The sequence below is a fragment of the Numida meleagris genome, chromosome 2, assembly GCF_002078875.1.
Source record: "Numida meleagris isolate 19003 breed g44 Domestic line chromosome 2, NumMel1.0, whole genome shotgun sequence".
NCBI lineage: Eukaryota > Metazoa > Chordata > Aves > Galliformes > Numididae > Numida > Numida meleagris.
The window spans coordinates 111286775-111300622 of NC_034410.1; the positions used below are offsets into that span (position 1 = coordinate 111286775).

Here is a 13848-nt window from a genome sequence, read left to right on the forward strand (position 1 = left end):
GCTGTAATTAACTCAGTTTTCTCCTTTGGCAAAATTTCCCCTATGAAAATTATTTTAACATTTTGATTTTTCTGCTAAGATTTTACTTACATTACTTAAGATTTATTTTTGTTGGTTTTCCTCTTCTGCTACTGAAATGCAGCCCTGATGACTCTGTCGCTAAGTGGCTGAGTTGGTCTGAAGTTATCTCCTAGGATTCCATCACAGCCCTCTAGAAGTTCTGCGCCCTTAACATGTGTCCTCAGTCTACGAAATTCCTCTATCTGAAAGGCAAAAAAGCAGGCATGAAGATGAGATACATTCTGCATTATGGGAGTAATGATCAAAATCAGCATTTCCTGCCACTTCTGCAGCACTGAAACTTGGCATGTTCAGATACCATTACTAACATTTTAAAAGAGTTGTCAGCACTAACAGCACTAACTAAAATAAAATCAAAAATCAATACAAAATATTTCAGATCTTCCAAAACAATGTATTTTTGGTGTACAGAATCTCTTTAGATTTTTCTGTCTAATCTGACGTCAGGAAAACTCTCAGAGCTTCCATCTCCATCCGTTCTATCAGCATCAAGCTCTATGTGATAAAAGGCTATGACAATCAATGCATCTATCAGCAATGTTATGCCTTACTGTTCAACAGGGTAGTTGAAGTTTGTTGGTTTTTTTTTTTTTTTTTGCTCCGGCATATTGTCAAGCTGGATACATCGAATCTACTTGAAGGCTGACTTCTCTAGGCTGAAGCTCTGTATCTGCACTGTCTCTATTGTGCCTCACTATCCAGCTCAGCTGTAACTTGAAAATGAAGCTACACAGAAAGTAAAATGGAGCCTGAAGTTTAATCTTTTTATTATCTAAGACATGATAAAGAATGAATTTCTTCATGAAAAACACTCTGTGAGGGATTAAAGGGAGAATGCAAGTGTGGTTCCAGAACTGAAGGAAATTAGTTACTAAATAGCAGGTAATAACATATTTGTTTTTGTACTGCCCACAGAGAATACTTTCTTACTGCAACTTGGAAGACAACTGCCTTCATTGTTGTTTTCCACTCTATTGCAGAAGTGACAGAGACTTATTCAGTTGATTCAGATGCTAGCTTTGCTCTGCTGCTTTTTCCTCAAAAAACAGTGTGCTTAAATATCAACTGTTCTGCTTCTGGCAGTTGAGATACAAGTCAATAGCTTAGGCTGTAAAATGAAAAGAAGGAAGAACTATAAAGCTCCTTGAAAGTGCTTTCAGAGGCAGATCTCAATTTTGGAAGATTTTTTTTTATTGTTTATTAAAAGCAAACTGAAAACAAGCTCGCTACAGGCTACAGAACTGAAAATGTCTTCAGGAGTCAAATACTGGTACATCACCGAATGAGTTTTGTAAAGGTAGTGTCTGTCACCATCACTAAACTGAATCAACCCTGGAAAGTCTGAAATAACTGTTGTTTTGGAAGGTGCATTTTACAGGAATTTGGCTTTTGTTTGATCTTTTGAGAATACGAGACTTCAAACACAGATGAAGGAAAGGGAAGAGCAGATGGCAAAGCTGGCATTTCTGAGTTGTCTACTACAACTACGAATGCTCTGCCCCAAGTCCTACAGTGAAATCTTTCTCCAGGAGGTATTGCTCACAAAGCAACTTCCCATTTCTTCAGTCAGGAAAGTAGGACTGATCTGATCCCCATGACCGTTTTTCCATCTTCAGGGAAGTCAGGAATTGCAGCTTCACTATGGAGGGATAATTGCTTCTAAGCCCACTGGTCTTCTTGCTCAATCTTTCATATCAGGGTTCAGACTCCAATGACAGAGGCCCTCTTACATACCTGGAAGTCTGCTTCATTCTTGAGAAGTGGTTCTGTCAGAAAAGAACACTTAGATGTGCTGATGCTACTTTTCATATTTAATTTCCATGTGAAAAGGCAGTATCTGTGCCTTGCTTATACTGCTTCATTTAATATGGAATCATTCAGTATACCCTCTTCTTCTTATCCCAACCCCCTACACATCAATGCTATAAAGTACACCCTGAAGAGGAAATATAGAGACACACAGATGAACATCCTTGGATATTCACACAGCTTCAACAGAAACAGCCATCCACAGAAGTTTTTCTCACACTCAGAAGACCCCAGTCCTGTTCATACTGAAATTCAGGGTCAAAGTGAAAGGGTAATTCCACAATGTTAACATTCATACATCTGCTCAGTAAAAAATAAACTTAGCTTACATTTTGTAGATTTTGCAAGAATGTTTTTGCCAATTCCCTGTATTCGGATCTTGAATATTGCTTTATTCTGTTTTACTTAAATATTCGCTGAACAGTATTTGCGTGTTTTCTCTAGAAACATTTCTTTTATGTGAGAAATAGAAGCCTTACCCTTCTGTTTGAAAATTTCACATGCCTTTACTACACCTATCCAGAAAAACAGACCTGAATAAAATAACACGAACTTCACAGATTGTTTTATTCCACAGACTATACAAATTTGGCACAACTCCCACTCCAGTTCCATATACTAGCTACTGTTTTTATCCTTTAGGAGGACTTGACTTTGAATGAAGTAGATGAAAGGACTAGAGACCTAGCCATTCAATACAAAACCAGTTAACTCTGACAATGACAGCAGAACAACAGCTCCTCACTGCATCATTGTGTAAAATCCCTACTCTGCCTGGCTTAGACAATCTATTTGTTCTGGGCTTTGATGTACCACAAATCACATAATTCACAATGTCCTATTTAAAATATATATAGTGGAGAGAAGCATAAGCAAGTATTTTTTCAATTTTTGCCTGTTCTTTTCAGGCCTAATAGGTGAGATTTTTCTGTTTTCTTCAATTGTATTTCAGTAGTGTACATGCATGAGCAAGGAGTCTTATAAAAGTAGTCAACACAGTTGATCCTGTGCTGTATATTTTAATGTAAGTCAAGTGAAAATGATAAAAAACACAAAAGGAGGGCAGGAATGTACAAAAAGAATGCTGCAGGATTCAGCTTTTCACACAAGGCTTGATCTCTTTCCCACAGAGTGCAGTAATGAAACTACTCCAAGAATCGTATTTGCAAAACACTATTCTCTAGTTACCTGCACACATTTAATCCAGATCTCACAGAGCTACTTACGAAAAAACTGCTTTCACTGGAAGTGCAGCCTCACATCACAGAATATGACTTCTACTAAAGAAACAGCACTGGACTCAAGGAATTCACACTCTGATGCTGCAGTCCTGATTTGTTATTTTCCAGTTCATGGATCATCTTGGCATGAGTCTGCTCCAATCTCTCTCTGTTCCAGAGCCACCTCTCAGCTGCACACTATGTCAGTGGCAGTGAGAAGTCACTGAAGCCCCTCCATGACTTGTAAGCCCTTCACCACTGCAAAGCTCACACTGGACTGGATTTATATCAATCAACATACTGCAGCAATACATATGTGTTTATTCATCAAATAAAGCTGGCCAAGGTAAAAAATTCTACTCTTTTCCCTGTAAACTATGTATCTATGTGAAGCTTTCTGTTTAAGAAGTATTCAAGATGTGCTCAATAATTAAAGCAAGAAGGCAATGCCAAACAATGGGTTTTCACACCAATGGCACAATATTTCCCTTCTGGAGATTTATGCCCTTCACATCACATTCCAACGTTTTGTCTTGTAGTAAATGAGCATATACATTATCTAAGGTTACATTTTTCTGCTTAATTATACTCTCATTCACTCTCCACACAATCTCCCAGCACACTCAGACACCTTGAACTGTGCCCTCTTTTGTCCATTGACTAGATTAAAAAGGAAAAGAGAAAACAAAATACGTAACTAACATGAAATAAAATATTGTACAATGACTTAGTCTTATGAGTATGGTTTTCATACTTCCAATGAAGTCCTCTTATTTATACATATCATTTCTGGGCAATTAGCTGCCATGTTACAAAACATACTGCGTTTAAAGTTATTCTGAATCTAATATCACCAACAGAGTTACGTTTCCATCTACTCAGTAGTAAACAGCCGTAAAACTTATCCTTTTGTAAACAAGGAAATACCAGATTCAAGATTGATAGGATACATTTAACTACATTTAACTTTTAGCTAACATACAAATAAGCTTACTGGGAGCAATCACTTTTATCCTGTGATTAGAACTATAATCCACTTTCTCTGTGAAAATAAACAATGCTAATTCAAAATGATAAGTCATTAAAACATTGTGCTGGTATTACTAGCAGAAATTTAGATTATTAAAATTTAAATAGTTTTAACATATCATCTTTTATATTTTTTTTCCTTCTGTTTGCACATCCGCCAGAGCAGGCAATAAAAATTAATGCATTCAGCTTCAGGGATTCTAGATAGTTTCACTTAGGTTATATCCACATTTCTCAAGTTGGGATTCAAAGACTGCAGGAAAATACTTGTCAGGAGCTTTCATTGTTTTTATTGGGCTTATTTGCAGACAGGTTTGCAATTTCTCTCATTTGACTGTAAGATATTATAAAAAATATACTTTAAAGTACATACATATAAAATTAAATTTAAATAGGTAGTTTCCATTTGACATTTATTACAAAATAGAACTAAAAAAGAGAAAGGTAAGCAATGTATAGTTCAATTCAATACAGCTAGCCTGTACTATGTCAACATTTTTCATTCCCCAGGAATTAGGGTCTCCCTGTGCATTTTTGTTCCTTTAACATCAAAAAGCAGTGGTATTTGAAAGCTTACAAAGAATTGAATTTCTTTTGCCCATTGACTTCTTTCTTTTTCTTTCACTTTGACTTAAATAAAAAATTATTTTAAATGCAGATGATAAATGATAACAAGGTTTTTCATCTCTGACCTTTGCGTTGCCTTCAGTGACTCAAAAGGTTAACCTTTACTTGAAAAGCCATGTACTGATCTAATGGGATCTTCACGGAGAACAGACATAATGCCCTGATATATATATTTGCACACTATAACCTTTAGCTCATAACCATATTCCAAGGTCACTTTAAGCACAGCTGTTACCTGCACTTGGGACACAGTCAAAGGATAGCGAAATAATATCCAGGTGACACCTTCACTGCAGGGTGGAATTGTTAGGGAGCCCTCATACACCCAGTAGTCACGCAGTAAAGGATCTGAAATTAAAAGAATTTTAATGACATTAAGGAAGAGGATTGTTTAATTATGATGGCTTATGACAGCCATGGGTTTCCTCATATGATGAAGTTAGTATGCAGCAATCTAAGGTGTAAATTTGTGACCTGCTAAGCACTGTCAGCTACTTTCTCATGTGAACACACAAGAGCACACACTCATTACATAACAGTAACTTCTCCTTGTAGATTGATTATTTCAAAGATGAAAATGCCACTTTATAGAAATGGCAAATAACATAAACTCAATCCCTTACACTAACAGAATAAATAAATAATATACTGGGGGAAAAGTCTCCATGTTTCTGGATTCCACATTCTCTACTGCAGTAATTGTTGTTAGATTTGCCCTCCTTTGGGCCTAGCTTCACATTTGAAAAAGGAATGGAGGAATTATAGCTCTTCTTGCCACTCTGGTCAAGTAGAACCTCAAGCTTACTACTTCTTGGAGCTTAAAGTTCACAGCTGGATTTAAATTTCTCATCTCTCAGACAGGCAGACAACTTTATTGTGAAAAGACATCCTGTTTTGAAGGTAAAGGGGCTGTGGTGATCAAACAATGACTGAATTCTATATCCAGACTAAACTTTTCAGTTCATAATTCAGGTGACATATTTTTCGACCTGCACTACTGCCTTCCTCATGGATGAGAAGCTGGACATGAGCCTGCAGTGTGCGCTTGCAGCCTGGAAGGCCAACTACATCCTGGGCTGCATTAAAAAAGGGGTGGCCAACAGGGAGAGGGAGGTGACTGTCCCCCTCTACTCAGCTCTTGTGAGGCCCCATCTGGAGTACTGCATCCAGGCCTGGGGCCCCCAGTAAAAAAAAGATGCAGAGCTCTTGGAACGAGTTCAGAGGAGGGCCACCAAGATGATCAGAGGGCTGGAGCACCTCTCCTGTGAAGAAAGGTTGAGGGAACTGGGCTTGTTAAGCCTGGAGAAGAGAAGGCTCCGAAGAGACCTTATTGTGGTCTTCTAGTACTTGAAGGGAGAGTTTAAACAGGAGGGAGTACGACTGTTTACACGGGTTGATAGTGATAGGACAAGGGGAATGGTCTTAAACTAAGACAGGGGAGACTTAGGTTGGATATTAGGAGAAATTTTTTCACTCAGAGGGCGGTGATGCACTCTAACAGGTTGCCCAGAGAGGTTGTGGATGCCCCATCCCTGGAGGCATTCAAGGCCAGGCTGGATATAGTTCTGGGCAGCCTGATCTAGTGGTTGGCGACCCTGACCATGGCAGGGGGGTTGAAACTAGATGATCTTTGAGATCCTTTTCAACCCAGGCCATTCTATGATTCCTAGCTCTGGAAAAGCAAGTTGGACTTTACAGAAAAAAAAAAAATCACTCTCTCTCTCATGAAAACATACAACATAGAGCTGTCCTTCGCTGCTGTAGGTCACGCTCACAAATGACTTCCTGACCCAGCTAAAGAAATAGAATATACGGCCTCATCATAGAAGAGGGGAAAAGGAACAAACCTGAAGAACTGAACACTCATGACATGGAGACCTGAGGGAAGGTTGTGACTAGCTTGACAAGGACAGGATAGGATGTGGGAAATTGAAATAAACTTGTTAGGTTGACCTAACCTGTTACTGCCATTTTGCTACTAGCTAAGAGGAATATCAGTAGAATTAAATCTTGCTAATGAAGCCTATTCTCCTCAGTGGATGGATTTTGTTTTGTTGGTCTCATTTTCTTTCTCAGTTACAGAATTTCATAGCAAGAAGTTGCATTGTCAAGCACTCAAAAATTAAGAACTGCAAGAATTAATTCAGCCCACCATGTGCATGCATTGTAACACTGTCTCATTACATGATCACATACATCTTTCCTAAAGAACCTTTTATCATTAACTTGTAAAGATGGATGATTCTATCTTGAAAAACAGCAGCTAACATTCAGCTTTTTCAGTAAAATATGTGGTCCTATGTCTTCTTTTTGTCATGCTATTCAAATCCTGCTTTTTACAAGGACTGTTCTTTTCCATTTTTCTTATTTCTAGTGCACTCATTTCTTCAGTGTCCAAGTGCTTCACATTCATTCATTCATCCTTCCAACACCTCAGTGAGGTGAGAAAGGACAGATTACCCCCAATTTTTAAAGCTGGGGAATTGACACAGAGAGATTAAGTTGAAATGCATCTATTCACTTGAAGTGTTCAATATGAGATGCTTAGAACCTGATTTCTCTGAGTAGTTAACTTTCTATAGCACTTAATGCAGTCAGAGCACTGCTCCCATTGACTTCAGCTGCAGGTGTAAGCACTCAGCACTTCTGTAAATCAGACCCCTTGATCTCAAGACGGGCACCTAGAAAATGAGGAACACATAGTTAGAGATCATTTATGAAAATTTTGTTTTATGTGACTTGATCAGCATCAAAAAGGAACTGTGAAGCATGGGTCCTGTAAAAATAACTTCTGGTAAAGCATGTTTTATAATACATGTTTATGAAAGGGCACAGGCAGCCTTAATTCCTGCAATTTCTAACTGCTGAGCACTTGACCTTGCAACCTAAATACTACTCCTTTGATATAATTAATATAGTTTAATAAATAACAGGGTTATTTTGGAAAATTGTTTAAATATCTTATTACCGTGGCATGGAATTTAGTTCAGAAGCATTCCTTGAATAAATACTTATTTTGTAGAATTTTTTTTAAAAGACAAGGTTTTTTTCAAGACAAGGTAGAACGTTTGTTTCTTACTGTTATTCTTGGCTATATGAATTTGAATTTGCTTCCCACTGACACTACCCTGTGTATCCCATTCAACTGCCATTGCATTATGGCATGGTCTTGTCACTGCTGCCAAAACACTAACTTGTTAAGTGGGTAACCTTCTACATTTTGAAGTGAAAGCAGGCCTCTGTTTAAATAAATCACCTTCCTATTTTATGTAACAGTAGAGAAAGGATTACACATCACTCTCCCTCTAGGTGAGACAATAAATCATCAAGAAATCTAGACACAGTGTTGCCAGCAGGGTATGGACTGCAATATCACATTCCACTCAAGTGACAAAGGTGTGAATTTATCCCAAGTTCAACAGGGACTTCTTCCCTACTGCTAATAGCACCGTTAGGTGGAAAATGCATTATCACCTGATGGGACACGCTCTCAAGCTTGCAGTTAGACTGTGCTTTAGTTCAGGACTGTTTCAGCCTTTGCAATTACCTAGTAATCCACCCACATAAAAATAAGTAAAGGCACCTACCTGGTAATAAAGAGTTGGGATTAAAACAGGGTATAGTTTTGGACTTTCCCTGAAAAAATGAATACAAATCAATCTCATCTCTAGCTATGATGAATGGAAAGATAAAATACTGTGTGTTTTCTAAAACAAAACTTTGAATTCCTGTGCAAAACAATATCATTAATACTCCTCGTTTAATCATCACTGTGCTTGTCCTTGCAACTACACAATAGTTGTGGTTTTGTTTTTCTTTTTGTTTTTTTTATATATTTTACTTCTAATATTATCACAGAAATTTGTTAACTTTATGCCTTTAGTAGTTGGGCTCTTCTCCAGTCCCCAGCCTTAAAATACTTTTTCTACACGCCATTCAGGACTTCATACAAAATGAGTTTTGTATGGAAAAAACAAGAGACAAAGTGATCTTTTCCTTGACTGACAGAAAACACTTAGTAAATACTCATTCCACCAATTTAATGCAATAAAATTTTATTTATGCAGAAAGCATGTTTCATGCCAGCACTCCAAAAGTCACTGGCATAAAATGCTTGTAATGATAAAGCTATTCACTATCTTCCTCTACACAGCTATGCCTTCAATGATGAAACTATAGAGTTCTGTGCACTAATGTTTTCACAGTTGCCTTAATAAACAATGAGTTTATAATATTGAATATAATGACTGTTTACCATATATTATTTGCCTATAAGATTTTAAACTCTCTTCTAACAAGTCTCTCATTCTTCTGCACTTTACCATCCACTGAAGTGAATGGCTCGTCTCTCCAGGCCAAAACAGAACTGCTTATTAACACAGCACAAAATGCTTTAAAATCAAAGGAAAATATGATTATTTCTGTTTTATAGACAGAGAGATGGAAGTAACTTCCCCAAGGTAATAGTGTTAGCACTCTGGAGAGCGCTCAGAGCTTCTAAATACAGCTATGTTTTTAATCTGTTCTTCAGCATCCCCACATATAATCCATCCAGCAAAGCAGCACTGTGTCTTCACTGATTTCCCACTACAAGTTAATATGGGTTTTCAATGTATTTTTTTTCTCTACAAATGAAAGCCAGACAAGTTTGGAGATGCTGTTACTGGAGTTCACTAAGCATTTTGTCACAGTGCTTACATTCATACTGACTCCATACTGATAATCACTGGAAAGGTGATACTTGAAATCAGTTACTAACATGAAAGATCAAATTTTCCAGACATCACAAAAAGGAAATTTAACTACGAAGACTGTATACTATCTGAAAACACTGTAAAATACTGAGTTTCTGATGTAGGCCACTGAACTATGGCTTTCACATGTGCTTTTACTATAAACAAGTCTGAAAACATTCTTTCGGTTTCAGTGTTTCATATACACTTTTCACACACTTACTTCATCTCTAGGTTGTGAAGGAAGCATCTCTTCAGATGATGCCTTACCTTGTACTGGATGTCCTGGAGAATTTCAGTTACAGCCTTTAGGCCTACATGTTCTTTTCCTATCTGAAATACAACAAGCAAAGATGAAATTCAGTATTTTGCTGTTTCTGAAATTGTAAGGCAAGACAGAAGTCAAACAGAACACTAAGTTCTCCAATTGTTTTGAGTTAAGCTACCCACCTCATGTTAATCAAGTACACTGATACACAGCAACACCAAACAATGAAATCACTATAATGGTATCAGCCAAAATTAAACAGGGTTTAAATAACTTTAAAGTGAAGACAGAAGCTGATAGAACAAGAAAAAGAGCCAAAGTTAAGTCTAAGTTTTGACTAAGCCTGTTTTCAGCATATACGGCATGTAAATTCAAAATCATGCTGCACTGTGACACATAAATACCAGGGATACAGTTTGTCCTTACCAGTTTTTTGTCAGAAAAGCACACAGAAAGGAACAGAATGAACAAACATGATGAGCACTTTCTGAATTTATTCCCATGGTGCTGCTAATCTGGCTCTGAGGCTCAGGGGAGAGACTTTTCCCTGCCTGCAGAGTGCAGAATGGTAGATCCTCCCCCTCCAAGCACCTCTGGGCTTCTGCAGGTAAAAGCCTGTCTCTCTGCAGCACTGTCTTTACTGAATGTCTTTAAGGCATGGAAGATGGTGCTTTCAAAAGAAACCAGTTTCCATGAATGTTGTTCACTCTGCATGCTGATTTTAGTTGCTTCTGATCTACACCACCTAGCTTTTACCTTCAGAACAACACTGGCAAAATAGAAAGATTTAGAACGGCCTTCCGCTTGGCTTCTTTGCCAATGCGTACACATAGGAGGTGAGGAATGAAGTGGGCATGAGTGAGAACAGAAGAGCTGGATGCTGAAAAATTTGTTTGTTTCTTGGGACTTTTTGGAACAGAATCATAGAATCATAGAATCATAGAATCATAGAATCACAGAATCGTAGAATGGTTTGGGTTGGAAGGGACCTTTAAGATCACAAACTTCCAACCCCCCTGCTGTAGGCAGGGACACTTCCCACTAGACCAGGTTGATCAAAGCCCCATCCAGCCTGGCCTTGAATGCTTCTGGGGGGGCATCCACAACCTCTCTGGGCAACCTGTTCCAATGTCTCACCACCCTCACAGTAAAGAATTTCTTCCTAATATCTAGTCTAAATCTACCCTCTTCCAGTTTAAAGTCATTGCCCCTTGTCCTGTCACTACATGCCCTTATGAATGAAATAGTCATTACTGGAAGGAAATAATTGAACATCGATAAAATGTAACTTTTATTTCTAGAAAATTAAGATAATTTTTTCTCAAAAAAAAATGGAATTTCAATTTAAAACTTTCAAATTGATAAAAGATATTAAAATCATTTCAAACATGTTGGTTCTAAATTGCACCAAGATCTGTCACTTAGGTCAGTGAGAATATTTTTATCAACCTTAAAATGATGTGTTTGAGAACTCTGGTGTACAACCATTATATTTCTATGCCTTTAGTGGGAAAAATGGTCACTGAGTTTCCTCTCTTTGTTCCTTTAATAAACAGGTGAGAAGTATTTTACCTTAGTCAATTTTAGTTATATGAAGCCCTTCCTGGCTAATGAAAAAGCATTTTGGAATGCTTAGAACTCAGATTAAGGTGAAAGTCCAGAAATGGCAAATGTATCATTTAAGTTTTATGTTTATTTAAGAACTTACATATAACTTTCTAACTATCTCCAAGGTTACCTCTGGTGGAATTAGAAGGTGACTTACATAAGCAATCATTACACAGCCCTCTAGGATACAAAACGGAGAGAATAAAAACTTTCTAACTTCCATTTTTAGCAGTTCTATCTCAGTGTTGGAGACGTAACCAATGTACCTTTAAATTCAAACAGAGGTAAAGCTCAAAGGCATTCATAAACTCGTTATAAAATATGACAAATTAATATCTCTGTGAAAGAAAAACCATTTGATCTAAGCATGAATTCTAAACTTCTTCCTACAAAACCATTTAAATAAAAAAGTTTGCCACTTCTCATGAGGAGGATGAAAAATTGATAGTCTTCTTTATAGGGTGCAGCCCTTGAAAAAGTTTCAACAGCAATTAGATTACAGGCCTAACTTCCCAGCTTGCACATCTTCTCCCCAGCAAGCTTTAAGTCACTGTGTCTCTGGCTCTTCTGAGAGTCTGCAGAAAGATTCATTACAGTCCCTGTCTAATGTCTCTGAAGTAATGTGATCCTACCTCACATTTCTCCTATGTGAAGAAATGTGCTTGTCCCTGTGTTTAAAAAGACACCATCCTACAACTGGTTTTTGAGTGAAGGGGTCATTAGACTTTCTCTTCCACTTTCCTCCTCTGTTCTATGTATTTCCCACCTCCTGACAGTCCTCTCTGCCCTCACAGGCATGGTGAGCAGATGCCTACTTACAGCCAAAGTCACAGAGACAGATGGCCTGATTACGTATCAACCCCTCTTTAACTAACATACATTAAATATACACTAGGTATTTAAACAAAATTTACTTATTTAACACATGCACAGAGGACAAGACAGAGAAGTATCTTTTGAGCAGAATACCACCAGTTATACATTATTTTATGAAATCATTAAAAATAGAAGAAAATGTAAAGGAACTCATTTTCCTCACACAAATGACATTGTATGCTAACACACGCAACACAGGAAACTTACCTGTACAAACAAAGCAATGATAGCTATGCCATGCTTCTTCCCTACTGCCTCATCAATGCTGCTGTATAGTGTGGAGTTCCAGTGCATTAGATGAAGCTAAAACAAAGCAGTACAAAGAGATCAGTACAGAAATGTTTTGCAATTTAAAAAAACCACCAGAAATTAACTTCAATTAATGAAGCCTCCACATGCTTAAGGGTATGCATGCATGTACGTGCCTGTGGCTATGTATGTAAAAATGCATTTCTATTATAATAGAAATCAGGAATTTCAGAAAAAAAAATAACTGCAGAAGAAGTGATTTATGATCAGTTACCAAATATCTATAACAAAGGTGTAGATAACAGTAACTCTCTCACCTTGAATACTGAAATAACCAATGTAGCTAATGCAGCCTGCCAGCGTTGCCTCTCACTCTGCCAGGCATGACCATGATTAAGGACACAGGCAGTCCAAATATACATTTGACTGCCTGACTGTTCTATCTTAATGATACTTGTCTCAAACATCACCTTGCAAGATGAGTCACTCCAATCTCAATAGTAAGAGTAGTTGAAGTGCTATCAGGATAGGTTAAACAGAAAGAAAGTTAAGCAGAGAAAATGGCTGGGGAAGCACCTTCGGGACAGCAGTGAATGGGATGCTAAACAGGAAAATGAGGGCCCTCAACTGCCTTCCATCAGAAGTAGTGGGAACTACAGGATTTAATGAATGGATACAGGTCAGGCAGGAGACACTGGATGGTAAACATGAAGCCTGTTCTAGTGAGGTGTCACAGCTGCTTGGCATGATTTGGGAAGTGATGTTGGAGAAGAGTGCTGGAAAACTAACAGACAGGAAGGAAGGCCAAAAGGGTGCAAGGAAGGATGGAAGGAAGGGAAAGGAGGGGAGGCAGGGAGAGACACTACCATCTGCTATGAGCTAATATGCATTGCAAGCACAACTTTTTCCAGCACTGATGCTAAAAAGTAATCTCTGAAGCTGGATTTGGTAACACTGAAGAGCTTGAGCACCCAAAGCACAGCTGCTTTTATCTGCTAATAACTTCTGCACACTCCAAACACATAAAAAAAAGTACGCACTCTTAAATTTAACTCCTGTTGTAAAGTCAAGTGATCAATATTTTGTCTAAGAAGTTAGTGTCATCCTCTTACGTAACACCATTTCCACACTCAGACACACCAGTTTTTAAAATAGATATCTTTCTGTTTTGTGTTTCAATTTTGCCCAGTAACAGCCACTGTGAAAGGCTTCTGATAGAGCAAGAACTAACCAAGGGACTTCAGGTTTCAGAAAATCAGTTCCTCTCCCTTTATGTCATCTCTGGTGATAATTTGAGATGTCACTCCAGATTGTTGTAATTTTAAAAGCCTTTCTCAACATGAACTTT

At 37.8% G+C, this 13848-nt stretch overlaps 1 protein-coding gene across 4 annotated transcripts in view; it reads right to left on the reverse strand.

The window, feature by feature from the left end:
• CA8 (carbonic anhydrase 8) overlaps positions 1–13848 on the reverse strand; it is a 53253-nt gene that overhangs the window by 14849 nt on the left and 24556 nt on the right. Inside the window, exons 4-9 of one of the 4 annotated variants that reach the window (XM_021385543.1) lie at positions 12459–12554; positions 9770–9832; positions 8354–8402; positions 5002–5114; positions 1816–1847; positions 132–263 (exon numbers count right to left, since the gene is read on the reverse strand). In XM_021385543.1, coding sequence (XP_021241218.1) covers positions 260–263; positions 1816–1847; positions 5002–5114; positions 8354–8402; positions 9770–9832; positions 12459–12554 — 357 coding nt within the window. In that variant the 3' untranslated portion in view covers positions 132–259. Of the gene's footprint in view, positions 1–90; positions 264–628; positions 1848–5001; positions 5115–8353; positions 8403–9769; positions 9833–12458; positions 12555–13848 lie in introns of those variants that run through there. The other 3 variants (XM_021385539.1, XM_021385541.1, XM_021385542.1) reach the window with 3 other exon arrangements.